The sequence below is a fragment of the Syzygium oleosum genome, unplaced genomic scaffold, assembly GCF_021117445.2.
Source record: "Syzygium oleosum isolate NSW1041296 unplaced genomic scaffold, Sole_v2.1 Sole_v2.01, whole genome shotgun sequence".
Lineage (NCBI taxonomy): Eukaryota > Viridiplantae > Streptophyta > Magnoliopsida > Myrtales > Myrtaceae > Syzygium > Syzygium oleosum.
The window spans coordinates 34,159,033-34,177,763 of NW_026607485.1; the positions used below are offsets into that span (position 1 = coordinate 34,159,033).

An 18,731-nucleotide genomic window follows, 5' to 3' on the forward strand; every position below is an offset into this window, starting at 1 on the left:
CCTGCGCAAGGGTCAACCTTGCTAGATCTAGCCAAGGCGAGGCCGACCCCCACTTGCGCGAGGGCAAGCCCCGGTGAGGGTTCGAGCCTCGTGCTAGCCTGGGCGAGGCTCGCTGTCGCCGGCAGGGCTCAACAAAGGCCCCCTAGCGGCGACAAGAAGAAAGGAAAAAATAAAAAATAGAAAAATATTAAAATGTTATTAAAAGTTGTCCACGTCATCGCCGGCGGTGCCACGTAGGCCAGCTGACGTCAACGTCAGCAAAATCTGACTAAAATTAGCCGGAAAGACTAAATTGGCACAAAGACAAAAAGTTTAGGACTGAATTGACACTAAAAAAAAATTTATGACTAAATTGACACCAATACAAAAAAAGTTTAGGACTTTTCTGACACTTTTCCGGTTGGATAACCATGCCTGGAAGTTAGAATGCTCTTGGATTCTTATGAATTTCGCATAACGTGCAGGTAACAGCACTTGGTTCAGTGGGGGTCACGCTTTGGTCACTTTCTCGTGCATTTTTGCCTTTGACCTCGGCTCGGGAGGAGCCAAAACTCGGCCCCGCATCGAGGCCGAGTGCCCCCCTCGCCTGACCGGTTTTCCGTATCCGGTCAGGGGAGTGTTCGGCCCCCGATTGGTCCGAGCCGCGCCCTTCCGTGTCGTCTTTCGTCGTTCTCTTCATCATGCCTTGGATTAGCAAGTCGAGTATTGTGTCGTTACATGTTCTAGGGGCTTGCTTCCGCATAGTGTTAAGAGTAGTAGGAAAATGGAGGATGTCGAAATTTGATCCGTAGTAAGACTTGTTGCTTGAACTCTTTCGCTCGAGCAATTTCAGTTGTTACGACTTGCTCAAATAATCCCTTTAAATCAGCACGTCTTAGAAGGAGCGCTTGAAGTAATCACGCAAGGTCTCCCTCGATCGACGTGGGACTCGAGATATCACAAACTCCCCCACTTAAAGAAACAATATCCACGATAGTATTGACTCGTACCTCTCCCTATTCAATGTGGTCCAGGCCATTCCCGACCCCTTGGCTATCCCAGAGGCTATTAAGAACCGCGCCTTGTCTCGACAGTTCAAATATCAGAGGAGGACATTCAGTTTCGCGGACTCATGCTCGATTGAATGGTTTATGAATCTGCAGTTTGAGCTGAACAATCTAATGCAAGACATACACAGATTGTCGCAAGTAATTAGATAGAATTGCATGCATTCTTGTGTTACACAAATGATTCAGTTAGAAGGGCATGGCCTCCAATTTTCTCACCTGGAGATCTACTCCATGCTCTGGTTCTATAACCAGCCTAAGAGCGGGTGAATGAGTATACTTGGTGGAGAGGCAAAAATCGAAATTGCAGAGAACAAGTGAGATCAGTATCTTGAGCTCAACCATGGCCAAGTTCTGACCGAGGCACACCCTTGGACTGACCCCGAATGGCATGTACAGAAGTGGAAGCTTGCAGGCTCCTGCGATCCCATTTTCGAATCGTTGCGGGTTGAATTTGTATGCATCGGGTCCCCATATTTCCGGGTCGGTGTGCAACGTAGCCACCATGATCCAAACATTTACGCCTCTTGGTACTTGTATATCTCTGAGTTTCATGTCCTCGAGAGCCTCCCTTGATACCACGGCTACCGGGGGATATAAACGCAGCGATTCTTGAATTACCATTGACAGCTGCAAATTAAAATGTGGACTGGCCTAGCGTGAGTCATCATGCCACTTTGCATGTTTCTGTCCTTTCGAAACGCATTTAAAAGCTAGTATTACATGTGAGCGGAAGCAGTACTACCTGTTTCATTCTACGCAGCATATCTGCATCAGGGAAGCGATTCCCACGAATCTGTAGGACCTCTGTGCGAACCCGAGCCTGCCACTCGGGGTTTGAAGCCAAGAGCATGAGGCACCGTGTGGCTGAAACTGCAGTAGTCTCATAGCCCGCAAGGTAAATGTTCTTGCAATTATCAACGATGAAGCTATCGGTTGCGTGCGGGCTCAGACCACCGTTTTTGGCGCCATCAAGAACCATCTGCAATAGATCCTTCTCGCCGGGAGCTTCTTTTCGCCCCTTCACTAATTGGAGTATCAAGCTTCTAACCTCTTTCTCTAAAGCCCAAGCCACTCTGTTGCTCTTGGTGGGAATATATCTGTACTAGCAACTATTAATTATTTGACTTCTCATTTCAGCCAATTATTGTCAATGATAAAATAGGCAGAGAAAAAGGAAAACCTCATGCCAGGAATCCCAGTACCCAAGTATTTCTTGGCCATCAACTCTTGGAGCTGCCTTAGCTTATGGGAAATGTCTTTCCCTCTACTGAAGTTGCTTCCAAAACAGGCTCTTGAGATCACATCTGCAGAGAAGCTTCTCATATGGTGGTCGATTTTGATATCTGCAGTTCCACCCTCAGTTTCGATTCTTCTTTTCCAGCATTCCAGCAATGTCACCGTGGATTCAGTAATCAAAGGTATCATGCCCTTCCAGAGTTTAAAGCATACTAGTTTCCATCAGAATATCCGTGAAACAACAGCAAATGAGAAGAACGAAAGTTCATGTCATTCAATCGATTCAACCTACATTCACATGATAGGGGGTGGGAATTTTTCTGAGTAATTATATAGAAATTATCCTAGAGTCCATCAGCCCAGCTCACACTTTTGTTCATGAGTCGCATTACTCCCAGGTTCCACAGTAAAATCAGATCAAGTCAGATCATATCATGAGGGTGTTTCTCCCCCTGCTTTAGATACTAGCCGATCAACAATCTCTCGACTTTTTTAGGTTCTAAGTCTTAATCTACCAATCTGACCAGTTATAGATATGGAAGATGGTCCATTTGATGCAACGAGGGATGTGCTCAAGATACGTTGACAGTTAGAAAAGGCCATAATATTACTACTTTGCAGCTAAAACAGTAAATACAAGTCTTGGACATGACAAATTATACCTTGACCTTGTCCATGAACAGCTCAGGAGCAATGATCTTCCTCTGATGGGCCCATGCACGGCCATTAGAAGTCAGAATGCCCCGACCAAGAAGAGGACCTCTCTCTCTATGTTGGTAGGAGGGTTTTCCCAAGTCCAAAGAGGTGCATGTCGTTATCTCTCTCACCACATCGGGTTGATTCACACAGAGTATTTGTATGTTACCCAGTGCAAACACGAACACTTCGCCTAAAGAAAACACAAGAAAATATGGTTGAGAAGCTTCCTGCACAATTCTCTGTTCCTTGGCTGATAAAGTTCAATGATTTTAGTATTGACAGCAAGAGTTACCATATTGAGCTCTCCATTGCTCAAATGAAGGGAAGAGCGAAGCTGCACAGTCATGAGAGGCTGAAGAATCACCTCCGACAGGCTTTTCGGTGGTCAGCTGTGATTTCTTGATCTCACTGATGTTTCCAAGTAAGAGCGATACAGGCGGTCCTCTGATGCCCTGCCTTCCGAGCAAGGTTCTAAGCCTCTGTGGCTTCAACACAAGCAGAGTGTACAGACGTATTGACAATCCTAAAACAACTACCAAAGCTAGTGCTACAAGTGCGTTACCAAAACGGGAATCCATGGAGAGGGCATACACTATTTTCTCTGTCGAGGTGAAACTCTTCAAGGAAATATTATGCTTGCCCGTCTGGGAATTTTAGATCTTGGTTCAGTGTCACTGTAAAGAGTGCTTCAACTATGCTCCCGTGACCCAATGTAGGCCACATTGGTTAACTATTCAAGGCCAGAATCATTGGGAGATCTCATGAGTATAAGCAACTCCTACCCTTAGCTCCTCTGCGAGGGAACCGGGAGAATCCATTACGTAACATATGTTTAAAGAGATTTATGCTACGAGGAAGAAAAAGTCAATACATAGGCCCAGCTTCAGGGTCCAGTCCAAGCCTGTCAGCTAATAATATGGGCCATGTTCCTACTTTGACACTTGCCACAAAATTGTCGCTAATCAATCCAAGACAGTAGTTTGATCACGGGATTTAGATTTAGCGGACACTCCGCAGTATGAAAATAATCAGAACGTGAATATCCTCACGCTTAAGGTTGCGGACCCGTGGTCGCTTTCATGTCTAGCTACAAACAGGCATGTTTGGATTTTCTTTCTCTTCCCTGTTTGGCTGGGGCTTCAAACCCCCAACCTTTCGTCCCCACCTCAACCCATGGCGGCGTGGTGCTAGTGCAATGCCAGAGATGGTGGTGGTTTTTGGATGGTTGTGGAGGTGGTAGGACAGTGACGGCAGTGACGGAGGAGGGAGGTGGTGGTCATGATGGGCGATTGGTAGTGGTGGTGGTTGTGAGGTGATGCTGGCGGTGGAGAAATGAAAGTTGGTGGTGGTGGGGAGAAATGGTGATTTTGTGGTGGTGGTGATAGGAAAACAATAGCAGAGGCGACGAAGACATCGTGTGGTGTTGATCTGAGTCCGTCCAACCTCAATCAACCTGGTGGTTTCCTTTGAAACATCCATCCAGTAATCAAATCTCATATCACACAGTAAAATAACAAATGCATCCTTAGCAACAAATATTAAACCTAAACAAATATAAAGTTTTGGCATTGCCTAATGCATCAATCAGCAAGTCATATTTCAATGATGAAGGAATAAAAGATAATCCAGAAATATCAGCTTATTATGTCCAAATCATGCTGAAATATTAGTCTCTCTCTGGCAGAGGTTAAACGGCAACAATGTTCTAGACCATAAACAGTCTAGGGAGCCAAGATAAACCAAAACTAATTAAACTTAGAGACAGAATGTCCGAAATGATAATGCTCGGCATTGATGGGGTACACGAACTAAAAGAAGTAAATGATGGCAGCTTCACTGGTCCTTTGGTTCATACCTTCTCTCACTTTCCTGCAAAATAAGAATGTTAAAGAGCAAGTTTAGTCCATGAGTATGCATGCTACTCTCTATAACTATGGATTTCCAGAAGGCAGATTGGAGTGCTACCTGAATCACGGTCGCGCTTGCTGGCAAGGAACATTCTCAGATGGGGGTCAATGGGCAGTCCCATTGCTTCATACATTGGATCATAGACTGAGTTGAATACAGGCCTGACATGCATGAGGATAAAGGTTCATTATTTTTCTCTTCACAATAATTATTTATCAAATGAGCAATAAAAGAAATATCAACAGGAAAACTGAAACTGAAGTTTCTATCAGTAAAAGGAGTACCTATTGGTGGGAACCTGACCCTGAGCACCTTGAATTTGAGTGACCCTATTGGTTAGCTCAGAAGCACGGGTTGGATGAACAATGTCGGACCAAGTCATGTTCACCTAAATATCATCGGTTCCATTTCTCATTTCATTATATCATGTTAATCAAAATTTTAGGTGAGGAAAAAAGAAGAACTAGATGAGGTTTAGAACACTAGTGAGGCAAGGCCTCAGGTGATTACCAGGGGAGGTCTCGAAGGTTGTCTTGGTGATGACTCTCCCATACCAATGTGGCTGCCGCTCACAAAGGGTCCTTGTACTCCTAGTCCTAGCTGCTCACATCGAAATTAAAAATAGTTCAAGGATCTGCTGGGTCATTTGCCAGCAACTAACTTTAAACAAGAATACAGTTATAATACAGAGGATGTATGTACCCCATGGTTGAAGTCGCCTATCGCTGGCAATTCTTCCATATGAAGAGGAAGAAACGGTCCCATATTGTAGGCACCCATTCCCTGTTGGCAGTAGAATGCAGGAGATAAATTTACAGAAGAAAAGGAAAAGTAGTCTAAATTATGTCATGCATATGTACCGGCTGAGTTGGATTGCTAGGAAGCTGAAGGTAAGGAGATCCTCCACTTTGGTAAATGCTATGATTTGGAGGCAGAGACACATGAGGAAGCAGTCTCTGGAACTGAATGTCTTGTTGCCTGCACTAGCATCTTCTAAATTAGTCATTTTGTTCGCAAGTTCATTTCTTAGGCTTAATTGGAGTGTAAGATAGCATGCAAGATATGTCTTGTTGGAAGCATTTTGTTTTGCATCACAGTTATACGGTTACCACACAAATAACGAAAGCCATAAAACAGAGGCAAGCATGACCTTGATATTATTGAGGGTTCAAACATGTTGATCTGTTGCTGGGGATGAGAGTTAGCCCACTGTGACCTGATGGCCATTCCATTTCCGACCTGGCCCTGTGAATTAACCAAGTATTGCAAACTAATGACGATTAGAAGATGTACAGGAAACTAATACACATTGATAGAAGCTAGAAGAGGGAACAAATTATGCAAAAGAAGGACGCAGAAGCTACGAAAATCAAATGCCATTTCTCACCAAAACTTGTGAGTGCGATGGGTTCAGTTGGGACCCAGGAAATCTTACGGATGATGGAAAGTGAAGCTCTGGAGGCAAGTTTGGGGTGGGCAGATTGATGTAGGTGTTGATATTGTGCGAGTTGACCGCAGTCCCATGGATGCCGAAAACGCTTCTTACCGGTTGATCAACAGGCAAGTTTGATGGAGGCAGCTGAGACTGCATCCCCCTGGCTGGAGGCCTAGATTTTTCAGTTTACATGGGAAGAGTGATTTTAGTTCGTTGAAACAGATTCTATGAATAACAATTATGAAGTTTGATGTTAATAATAATTATTAAGATCCAAATTGAAAGAAAATAAAACATACAAAATCGATTGGTCAGGGCTCAAGTTGCCTTGCACAGGGACCTGAAGCTGGTCTTGTGGGGTCAAATGAGTATCTTGGTCGATATGGAAGGTCTGGGAACCTCCGCTTATGGTTGACACCTCTACCTGCTTGCAATTGGCAAGAGTTTTATCCGCTTTGCAATATGATATGAAAATTAACGATTGGTATAACCATCGACATTGTGAACAAATAACTTGAGAGGCAAGTAACAGAGTTGTAAAAGATGAGCGTTACCGGAGCAGGAGAGAAGGCCTCCGTAGTCTCCTCCTCAGATGCAGGAAGCAGGTCTGCTTTCTGCAATTCAGGAGTACGCGCCACTGGAGTGAAATCCACGCTCACGTTGTCAATCAGTTGATTTCTAGACGATTCAAATCACGAGTTAGCCACGACTATAAGAAAGCCAAAGGAAAAAGGTCGTAAATGAACTTAAGCTGAGAAATTATGCAAGACCAAAGGACTTTGTCACTTCCTATTGAAATTTTTGTACCACACGATCGTTTAGTGATACACATCATGTACCTTTTGAGCATGGTTCCTTCAGAGTGATCATCACAGTCAGATTGAGCATCATGCTCATTGGTATGATCATCATGATCACCGGTATCCTCATGAGGCTCGTTATGTGCATCTGAAGAGGAAGAGGACGGTGAATCTCCTTTCTTCTCCACGGGCTCCTCCACCTGGTAAAAGATTCATAAGAAGGCGAAGCTACAATTGATTGCACACAAAGCACCTAGTATTACCACTTAATTTTACATTTTTTTTACCTCTTGTCCCAAGTGATGTAGAACATATAGGTTTTGGGCTATTTTGCCTTCTAATGAGCACATTCACAATCAAACTCGTGAGAATGAAATCCTCTGAATAAATCTCATCTATTATATAGAGATATAACCGGAAAAGATATGTCAAATTCGTGCATAATCGTTGATGGTTGTGTCTTTGCATTAAATTTCAGATACGATAGATATGTCACATGTATCTCAAATGTGATAAAAAGGAGTATATTTAATCGAGGAGTTATTATCTAATCTATTGACGCAATAGAACGTTGGGGAAATTTTAAATAATGATTTGAAATGGGGCCGTTTTCTCAAAAGAACGCCCGGAGTGGACGTTGTTTTAAATAAGGCCCGGAAATGGCCAACTTAGTCTCAAATAATGCCCCGATCTCCCCGACCGGTCGACTCTAGGCCCTTCTTTGAGAAAATAGCGTCACTTCAAATCCTTATTTGAAATTTTCCCTAGGATGTATAACTTTTCTCAATTGAATGGAGAAACACTTTTTAAAATTAAATGCCCATTTTTTGCGGGATTTTTCCTATGCAAAGGATGATAACTTGATAACAGTCTTGCTTATGAAATATCACTGCAACAACTTATGCATGAGAGAGATTAGAGACAGTCACCCTACCCTTCGCATTTTCCGCCTGTGCAAAGCATCTTGTGAATCAACTTCTTCGGTCGACATTCGCAATTTCCTGAAAGCGAACAAACCCCATATATCAGAAAGTAAACTTCTTCTGAAAAAAAGTGGATACATGCTACAGAAATGACTGTTGATAGATTCAATGGACAAGAAAAAAGCGCAATTGAATGAGCAATTATTCTTTTCCCATATCTTTTCTCTGCAAAATCGTTCACATGTTCCCTCATTAGATACTACTCAGCAGGAATAGTTAAGAAATGCTGGTGCTTGCAAGGTTTATGAATCCATAACAGTATGTAGACTTGTTTAATCAGTGGTGAAAAAAAAAAGAAGCAGGACTTCAACACATGCGCTATGACAGATAACAAATGGATTTACGGTGGTAGATAGTCATCCTATTGAACCCTTCAAGTACTTGGCATGAAAGTCATCTTTGAAATTCATTCTGCATCCTCACAAGCACATAAGTGACAGATTAAATGAACTTATCAAAAGAAATATGCTTTTGCTCGATAACTTGAGCCTAAACATGTTTCAATATTACTGTACCAAATTGGTCGAGAAAGAACAAATGAACAGACGACTCAAGCTAACTGACCAAGCAAGGGATCACAGATATCTGAAGGCGTATTGATATGAACTATGAAGGATAGACTCTCAAGCTTAGCTGAAAATGGTGGACTACATACCTCACAATTTGTTCTCTTAGCCACACCAAAGGGACCGACCAAGATTCTCAAGCAGATTGATCTAGTCTAAAATGAAGGCCTATATATACAACCTTTTCTTTTGCATCCCAATTTGGATTTTCTCCATAAATGATCCACAATCTGCACTACGTTTTAAGGATGGGAAGGGTCATGAATACATGAAATTTTGGGAAAAGTGTCAAATGAATCTGACGTGGCACCATCGGAGCCATCCATCTCAAACATATCTAAGGTTTCTAGGCTCTTTTTGGTGGAGAAAATTTGCAGCCGGCCAAGTTTGGTAATATTGAGGAAAAAAAAATCGTGTGATTGCCTTAGTTAGGATGGAATTTTCCCTTTTCTGAAGTTTCCCTAGATGTCTGGTCAATGAACCTCTCCCAGTGGAAAGATTATTAGATGGTAACGACATAATGCATACCATAATTCATCAGAAGAGATACAAGATGGGAGCAGGTAGCACCTGATTTTGGTAAGAACAGTTTACAGTAAGTAGAGGTGACTTAGCTGGTAGACTTATAAGGCCATATGAAAATTCAGTAGCTGTACCAAACCAAAAAAACCAAAATGGAATTCATCAACAGCCACTTAACGTGATTTGCCAACTGAGCAACTTCTGTTCATATCACGTTACTCCTAATTTATCTGTAATGCCGTCACATTAAGAAGAAATTCCGTATAGAAGATTGACGGAAAACTCTCGAGAAGTACCTTTTCCGTTGCTTTCCGTATTACGGAAGTTACGGAAAGTACGGAAAGCTCGTCAACGGGAAATGATTTCTCTCATTAATGGTAGATACAGGACTAGATTTTTTTTTAACGGCTTTACGTATTTGTAATAAAGAACCATATCGGCGATCTACTTTAGTAGATATTGAACTAGATTTTTCTTGACGCATTTACGTATTTGCAATAAATGACGAACAATTCGGCATCGCATTAAAACTTTTCAACCTTCCCAAGTTGATTATTGCGTTATAGGCAGAAAATATCCGTCCCGCAATCAGGATAAATCTAGAAGGGTTTTCAGGATATCTGGTGTTTGTTGCACCCCCCATCCCAAGTAAGTAAGATGGCACTGTTCAAGGAATTTTTGTAAATGAAAAGTTTGCTGCTAAACGCAATCCAAAATTTAAGTTGGTCGGTCCTACATGCTCGTGCGCTAAGAATTAGTTTGTATTGATGATAGCTACTGTCATACAACATATTTCTTCAAGAGAGATATATGCGGTTTGTGTTATTACAATATAATGTTGTGGCTATTTCTGTTCTATATACTCTATACGTGCCAAACGGTATTTTTAGGCTGTTTAGTTTCTTCATCCATCATTAGAAGCATAGCCTTCGGCAAACCAATTGTACTTCTACCATCGTGTCAAATGATCAAGTTGTCAACGACCGCGACCATTGATCACCAGCCCTTCTAATGTCGGGCTGTTGGGATTTCCACCAAATAGGACAGGAGACCGCATGTTACTTTGTCTAATCATCTACTTATGCAATGTATGGAAAGAAAATCCGTTTGCAAACTTGGCAGTGCCTATGTTCAAAACCAATCTGCAATCAAAGGGAAAAGGATAGTTGTCATGGGCGTATACTCTATATCCTTGAATGTCGTGCACTTTATCGGTTGATAATATCAAACGTCACCGCTGATTAGCACCCTTAACGTGGTCATTGGCCAGTTGAGTTGTTGATGCTTAGACCGTCGCGCATTGGCCGCACCAATGTTATTTACCTTCTCGTTATATGTATGCTAAAACGGTCATCGACATGAACATTCTGCACACCTGATCTAACATGAGAGTTTTGGAACCTTCATGATGTAATAATAGCATTTGGATGGTGTTTGAACAAAAGCTTAGAGCTTTATTAACTTTTGAAGAATCAAACTGATGTGCTATTACAAAGATCAAGAACAGCTTACATCAATTTGACAGAACATAAGAACTCAAATGTCGTCTGAGTGGAGAATGAAAAGGGAAAATCCAATCACAGAAAAAGTAAACCAATCAAATAGCATAGGTTCCAGTTGACTCCTCGAACAAGAAAAAACTTATCATTACTCAAACATCATTTTTAGTATTCATTGACTCCTCAACTTCTGAAGCAGTCTCTTTGAGGGATTCCTTGGTCTCTCTAGTCTTGTCAACAACCGTGTCTCGAGCATTATTCCAAGCATCCTGCAGCTTTTGTTTTGCTCTCCCAGTCAAGTCTTCAGTTGCAGACCTAGGGCCAGTTGAGTAGTTTGAAGCTTGTGTCACCTGCACAAATTTTTCAATATTTGAATCCGGGAATTCAAGTGTGTGTCGGTTTACAATTTATGAAATATATTAACCAAGCAAGGAGGATAAGTACATTATCTGTCGGTATCGATGATGCAGCTGGGTTTGAAATGTTCTCACTGGATTGCGATGTAGCTCCTGGAATTGAAGAGTCGGTCGCAGTTGGACCCCCTTCAGTCTAGGATACAAAATACATAGTATGAGATTGTCACCGACTCACCAGCAAAAAAAGGGTAATCATGTCCCGAAAATTAATTAAAGGTTCAACATTTTTGTTGTAATCGGTTGAGACTATAAACATTAAAATTATTGAACAAACTAAACACCGGCATAAGGTATCACCAATAAATAACCATGCTAATGACATCGGAAAAAGAATTGCTATTACAAAGATTAGGAGCGATATGAATCCTTTCATGAATATTTGCGAGTTCGGTGGGTGTTTCTGCTCTAGAGAATAACACGACAGAGTTCAATGCTAGGCGGTCCTTCAAGAGGACGAGGGAATTCCACATTTACCTCAATGGACCTGGAAATGACCTTAGGAACCAAAATACTGCTCTTGGCCAAGTTAGCTCCAACCTGAGCCAACTTGGGATTCTTTGCTGCATGGAGGACCATGTAACTTGCCATCTTTTCTTATCAGCCTTTTTTTTGGTTTGGCGCGGATGAGTTTCACGGCTAGGAATTGCAAACAGAGAAGCGTGAGTAATGATCTGATTGCTCTCACCTCAACCTGAGTGACGAGTATATAAGGAACAAGCAGCAGTCCACTCTGTTGTTCCAGCAAAGGATAGAGAGCGTTTTTCGATAGCTGAGCTGATGCCAACTCCATGCATCTGGAATGTGACCCGGTATTGTAGGCCTGGACGTTTGGTTTTTGACCGACGCATGCCCTGTTCTGTCGTTACGATATTCTTGACGACATTTGCAAGATCTAGGGACAGAGCTTCTAGGCTTTCTATGACCTACCCCACAAATTATTTTCTTTCTTTTTTATGACACCACCCACTTCAAAAGAGAGGTGATTGAATTGGGTGTTTTAAGAGTAGAATTAAGGATTTGATCGAGGTATTCTTCGTAAAATTTCTCAAAGATGAAATTCATAGTTATTTTCACCTGTCTTACTCAGGATTACACGGGAAGACCAAATTCTAAACATTATATAATGCAAAACCAAACACTACTACACTTCATAGTCTTTTGACTGTTTTCTGTAGCCATATGACAACACAGCAGAGCATGGATTCTGAAACAACAATAGCCACAGCAAAGTGAAACAAGGTTTCAACATTTTCTGTCTTGTATCCGGCATGAAACGCTTATTAAGACGACGAAGATTGAACTTTCTGTTGCCCGATGCGGTAAAACTACTTATGACTGCATCCAAATTGACAATGGCAGAGAACTGGCTTCGCAAACGACAGCCGCAATAACAGCTACAAAGAACCGATAATGGTCGAATGCTCATCAACAAATCACCGACGGGACCAATCACCTATTTCTTCCCATATCATGTCAAGCATTTTGTGATATAGAATGGTCGAATGCTCAAGCCCCCGAGACTTTTTAAGGGAAACAAACTATGTAAAACCATCCAAAATTCTGAAAATCACCCACTCGAGAGAGTCTTTTAACAATCTGTGCTTCTTTGCCATCTTCTCACATCTAGTGCTCACAGCACAAAAACAATAATAAAACAACTACAAGTTGATTCTTTTGGGAACCCAGTGAGACACTCTATCTATTTGACTCCAACTACCGACATGAGAAACCGAAGCTTGTTGCTCACTTCCGCAAGGTCCGAAGTATCCTTGAATGAGGCAGGTGGTTCGACACCGGTAAAGATATAGAGAGCTTTCAGTTCCTCGATGCACGACGCCTGCAGTTTAGCCTTGTATCCAACTATCTTACGCATCGCCTTGATCTGTTGCCATATTTTTTCCTCTGCATATATCTCCTGGTCCTGCAGAAAAGGGTGAACATGTGAGCATCTAATCATCCCAGCCTTAAAAGTGCTTTATTAATTCGAATATGATATACAGAAAACAAAAACGATCACCAACTTCCAGCCCATTTGGGCCTGCTCATTCACGAGCATGGATTTCCATAGCATAACTCTTTTTGTTTTTTTTTTGACCGGGAACCCCCCCCCCCCGGGGGGAAACCCAGGCGGCGCCCCTCACCCCCCCACCCCACAACCCCCCCCCCCGTAAACCCCCCCGCGGCCCGCATAAAACCACCCACAATTTGAAAGGGAACCAGCCCCCGCCACAAACACCACGGGGGGGGTTAGATAGCATAACTCTTTGACATCTCCTTCGACCAAAAAAAAACAAATAAAAAACTCTTTGACATCTCCCAGTAAACTAATTGTAACTTTGTAGGACCATTACCGATTGTTATATAAACTTAAGCTATTTAATAAAAACATGTTTTAATATTTGAATTCTTCAACATTTCTCTCATGCATAGGCAAGACTTTATCCTTAAACTAAATCATGAAAACATATGATAAGAGAGACAAATAGGGGCGTAGAAAGATTTGAACTTACGATCAGGAGTTTAATACCATGGAAGATTTTAAAGGACCACTGCCAATTGTTTTAAAAACCGATAAACAAAGCTATTTAAATCCACCAACAGATCTACATTTTTGTTGAAGACATTCGGGAAAATGAAAATCATAACTGGATCAAGATGTAGATGATGGAGATTCTTTGAAATGCAAAATATCTCATAGCAACAGAATTTCATTTTGATTGTCCAAACTGCAGAGAATTTTAACTACTAAAGTGAACCAATGAGCGGGTACTTCTTTGAACAATCACTCTGGAACTTCAGAAATTTGATCCTAAGACTAATAATCCCATTGAACTAAAAAATGAGGCTGACATATTGGTGACATTGAAGAACTGTCAAATTTTCATCATATTATGCTCTAACACATTCATGAATGACAGTGAAATCATATTTCCGCCTGATTTAATAAGTCCAATAGTGTGGCAAAGCGTAACACACCACATGCACATAATTACAAGCGTACTTGGTCAGTTTATTTCTTGAGACAAGCGCTGTATCTGAGGTGCATAGCACCAACCAACCAGAGTTTCTATACAACACTTTCTCACTTAAGAGATTCATTAGCTCAGTATAATTTAAAGGACAACAATACACGGTGCAAATTGGTAATTTGTTCTGACCAAATAAACATAAGAGCTCTTAACTCAATGATTGCCAACACCAATGACACAAGCCAGTTTAATTGCTTCCAGTATTGAGCAGTGAGCTTTATGCATGTTAGGAAGACAAATGATGACTGACCACTACGAAAGATGGAGAAATGCCTGTCCCAGCCAAAATTTGGAGGCCTCTCCCATCATTTAACCCAGAGGAAGCAAGAGAAATAGGAATCTTTGCATCTCCAATACCCAAACTGTTTTCCTGAACATTTCCTGCATTATGGATTACTGAAATCATTCTCTGAGTGTTTCTTATGGCAAAATTAACAAATGCTAACTAATAGAAGCTACTGGCATCCTCAACCGCTACCTTTAGAAGTTCCTTGTTTGAGTCTTCCGGCATCCACCTTAGTGCTAGTTTTCTCCTTCCCATAGTCAGTAATCATCTTTTCGCTTTCTTCCTTGATTGGTGTCTTCTCTCCTACAACAAAACTAGCCACTTTCTTATCCTGATCAGGGTGAGCATTCCCACTTTGCTTTGTATTATGCACATCTGTTTCCCTAGGGAGCTTCTCGATTCTCTTTTCTTCAGCTTTCTCCTTTTTTCTACCTTTTCTTTTGCCCTTTTTCCCATAATTTTTAGCTTCAATTAGCATATCTATTTCATCAGCAGCTCCATGTATTTCATCAGGTCGCATCTTCTCTTCCTCCACTGGATTATGAGGTTTTCCCTCGTCAGAAAATGTTTCTATCAACCCCCTAGTCTCTCTCACCAATTCATCTTCTCCAATGTTTTGCAGTCCCCCGCTCTCCAATACAACCACATTTGTTACTTCAAGGGGTGCCCCAATTTGGTCAAACTTACTGTCATCATTCTCATCCACTTCTAGTGTAAGTAAAATGCCCCGCATCTCATCCCTTGGCTGCTTAGACAAACTTCCTTCTATTATGTCATCGTCTTTCTCCATTATCTCGTGAACCTCCGAACTTAAGTCCCCCACCATACCTCTGTTATATATCATAACTATCCCCGACCATGGTCTTCTCTTCTTCATTTCCTTCAACCGATTCAAACCTCATCTTCAGTTGTTCTTTAATGCCCTCAGTTTGCTCGACTTCTTCCTTCTCCATATAAATATCTCCTCCAAATCCAACCTCTTCCTCCTCCTCCTCCACCCCAATTCCTTCTCATAAGGATTTGGAAGCAATGTACTTATGAGCTTCTCAGAGCAAGCATAACTTGCAAAGAAGAGCCCATAAGGAACGGAGACAGCAATCCCTAGTGCAGAGACTACCACAAGAGGAGGAAAAACAATTGGGGCAGAGGAGATCACCATGCCTATGACTAGAACCTTCTTTCCGATTGCTACTCCCCTATTCCATAACCAACTAACTTTGCTGTTGTCCACTTCAGAGGAGTATTCCTCGATATCCCAATCCATGCTCAGTTCGTCCATCCTGCCAAAACAATGTCACCTCAAAGAAATGGGAACAAATGCTTCAAAAATATCATGAGTGTGTTACCTCGAAGGATCTCCTAGTCCCTCTGCATCTAATTATCCCATAAATAACATAAGCAACAAAAGTTAGGCTACAGATGTTGCTATCTATGGGTTTATGCAGAGACTGATGCAACCAGGAAAACAGTAACCGATGGGATAAACATATCTAGAACAAATCGCTATTAAAAGGAACTTGTCTCATGGGAGGTCTTCCCAGTTAAAAGTTTCCGACGCAAAAGCTTGAACTATATATCATTTAGGCGGTGAGGGGACCGTTTATATTAGCTCAATTCTAATCCCATGTTTGTGTTAAAGCGAAACCTCTGACATCTCCTGTCACATGCGAAGTGGCAAACAACGGTGTAATTAATATATCCTGCACTACTCATGCAAGGCTGATAACCGCAAATTCCATCTTAGGTAATCAGGTCAAACAACACATTATCAGAGAAGGGTTTTCAATCCGAAGTCTTAATGGCACAGATTTAGACAGCATAAATACATTTCCATCTTCGATGTTCGAGCGACGTGGAACTCTAGTACTCCTATTCCTCGAATTACGGTTGACCCAATCAGTTCGAACTAATTTGGCCACTATCTTCTCACGTCTCCCTATTTTGCAGCACACAAAAAAATATCGAGTTCTGGAGTTCTGGCCAAGACGAATACACAACTAACTATAGGCATGATAAGCAGTATCTTGTGCAAACAGACAGCTATGCTGAACCTAGACAACATTTGAAGTGAGCTAAAAAGGGCTTATTATTTCTGACACTAGGAGATAGCAAAGAAAGCCTCTGTGGGTTTACCTGGGTAGTCAAGCAGCTGTGTGAATGCTGCTAATTTGACGGGGTAGATGCCATTGGAGCAGAATTTCTCGAAGCAGAGCGAACGAAGGGTTCAAAACGAAGGGTGCTGATAGCATAAAACCCTTGGCTAGCTAAGGAAGAGGAAGAAGAAGAAGATAAAATTTGATGCAGGGACTTTGCAGAGGACACGCGGTGGAATTGGGTTCCCTGACAATCTTGCAGGCAAATGGTGGAGGAGCCACCTGTTGCATGCCCCATGCATTGGCCCTCAATTTGTCTATGGTCAATACCATTTCCATTTTTTTTTCTTGTTCCTCTCTTTTTGCTTTTACTTTATATCACAGATATTATAATTCATGTTTCCTTTTTTTTTTTGTTGAACTACATGCCACCATGATCCTTCTCTTGATGGAAACTCAAGCCTATTCAGTGTTTACAATTTCTTGATTCCAGATGGCACAAGTACTAATTGAAAAGGTTCATTATAAGTCTTCCCATACTTAGCAAGAATCGTCAGCCGGGTAAAATTGTTTTTTTATGCTTGTCATTCTACGTAACGCTATACCACATGATCGGTTATGCCGCATAGTCTAAAAATATGTGTCGGATAATTATTTGCACAAGTGGCAGTGATGGGCTGATGTGATGCCTAGTTGATACTACATCAACAATCGTAACAAATTAAAGGATAATTCCATTTTTGGTCGTATAACCGGTAAATTGTACAATTAAGTCCTACAACTCTTAATTTGTGTAATCAAGTCCTATAACTTTAATATATTATTCAATATTGTTCTCTAGCGACTGGAGATTGGAAATTTTGATCAAATTGATGATTGGACGTATGCCATCTTACTAAGACAATGGTAAGTAATGATGTATACTCAATTAGAAAAATGTAAATAGCTGTTTGATATTGAAAGCTAAAGTAAGTTGGTAAAGCAACAAGTCATGAAAACCAAGGAACAATATGACAGCGTCAATTTGATAGGAAATTTTTATTTGTAATAACCGAAGAACCACATGGATCATGAACTAAAGTTATAGGGTTTCATTGCACGAGCACAACACTTGATTGCACAATTTATGTAAGTTAAAATGGAATTATCCCAACATTATTAAAAAAAAAGGGGGGTTGAGGGGCTTACTATGAAACCAAGCATAATTTAATTTGGTCGCATGGCGAACTTTACGAGTGGTGATCGCGGTGCTCAAATCTCAAATTTTCCGATTCATGTGTGTGAGAGAGAGTCTTCGAGGTCTTGATGCCAACCTCTGACTGAAGGCATCCATTGGATCGGTCCAAAATGGAGTGTGTCAAGAAGAAGCAAAATGTGAATGGGAATGGTAGCCGTGGCCTTAAGCCTTGAAAAGTTTGGGGCTTGTGGCCAAGGAGTAAGGTCCTGCGTTGGCTTCAGTCTTTAAAAAAATGCAAGACAGTCGACGAAGGAATGTAATCGGCATAAATTGGGCCCCTGGCACCTTCATGTCGGCGTGGAACTCATAAAAGGCGAATCAATGTGAGTGGTGTTGAGTTCCCTTTAACACAACATCATCAAGAAAGATTAATAAAGGACCTCCCCTTTAATTTAATAAGTAATCCCCCTTCTGAGAATGATTAGACTCCTCCTAAACATAGATTATCCGTGTTCCATATCACTACAAAAAAACAAGAGTTTTCCAACGAAAAATTTGGCAAAATTTGTTGGAAAACGATTTTTCCAACGAAATTTCTGACGAAAAAAAATTCGTTGGTAATTTGTCGTCGCAAATTTTTGCGACAAAAAATTTAAATTTTCGTTGGTAATTTGCGACGAAATTTTTTCGTTGAAAAATTCGTTGGAAAATTCGTTGCAAAATTCGTTGGAAAATTCGTTGGAAAGTTCGTTGGAAGTTCGTTGGAAAATTCGTCGGTAATTATTCGTTGCAAAATTCGTTGGTAATTATTCGTGGCAAAACGAATTTCCGACGAAAAAAAATTCGTCGGTAATTCGGCGTTGGAAATTTTGCGACAAAAAATTTTAATTTTTCGTTGGTAAATTCCGACGCAAAAAATTCGTTGCAAAATTCGTAGATAAATTCGTGGCTAAATTTGTCGGAAAATTCGTTGGTAATTATTCGTTGGAAACATCGTGGCAACATTCGTTGGTAATTTCCAACGAAATTAGCG

At 41.3% G+C, this 18,731-nt stretch overlaps 3 protein-coding genes and 1 pseudogene across 3 annotated transcripts in view; all 4 read right to left on the reverse strand.

Annotated features, from left to right (window-relative positions):
* LOC115678937 (protein LUTEIN DEFICIENT 5, chloroplastic) overlaps positions 1-18,731 on the reverse strand; it is an 83,931-nt gene that overhangs the window by 7,311 nt on the left and 57,889 nt on the right. The gene's annotated exons all lie outside the window — the stretch shown is intronic.
* LOC115683055 (cytochrome P450 714C2-like) lies at positions 1,187-3,785 on the reverse strand. Its single transcript, XM_030607461.2, has 5 exons — positions 3,277-3,785; positions 2,948-3,174; positions 2,230-2,477; positions 1,792-2,146; positions 1,187-1,676 (listed from the first exon to the last, which is right to left on the reverse strand). Exons 1-5 carry the CDS (start codon positions 3,560-3,562, stop codon positions 1,236-1,238), a joined length of 1,557 nt encoding a protein of 518 aa, XP_030463321.2. The 5' UTR covers positions 3,563-3,785; the 3' UTR covers positions 1,187-1,235.
* Positions 10,661-11,795, reverse strand: LOC115680171 (uncharacterized). Its single transcript, XM_030603922.2, has 3 exons — positions 11,588-11,795; positions 11,142-11,246; positions 10,661-11,047 (listed from the first exon to the last, which is right to left on the reverse strand). Exons 1-3 carry the CDS (start codon positions 11,699-11,701, stop codon positions 10,850-10,852), a joined length of 417 nt encoding a protein of 138 aa, XP_030459782.1. The 5' UTR covers positions 11,702-11,795; the 3' UTR covers positions 10,661-10,849.
* LOC115680150 (uncharacterized) lies at positions 12,423-16,687 on the reverse strand (annotated as a pseudogene).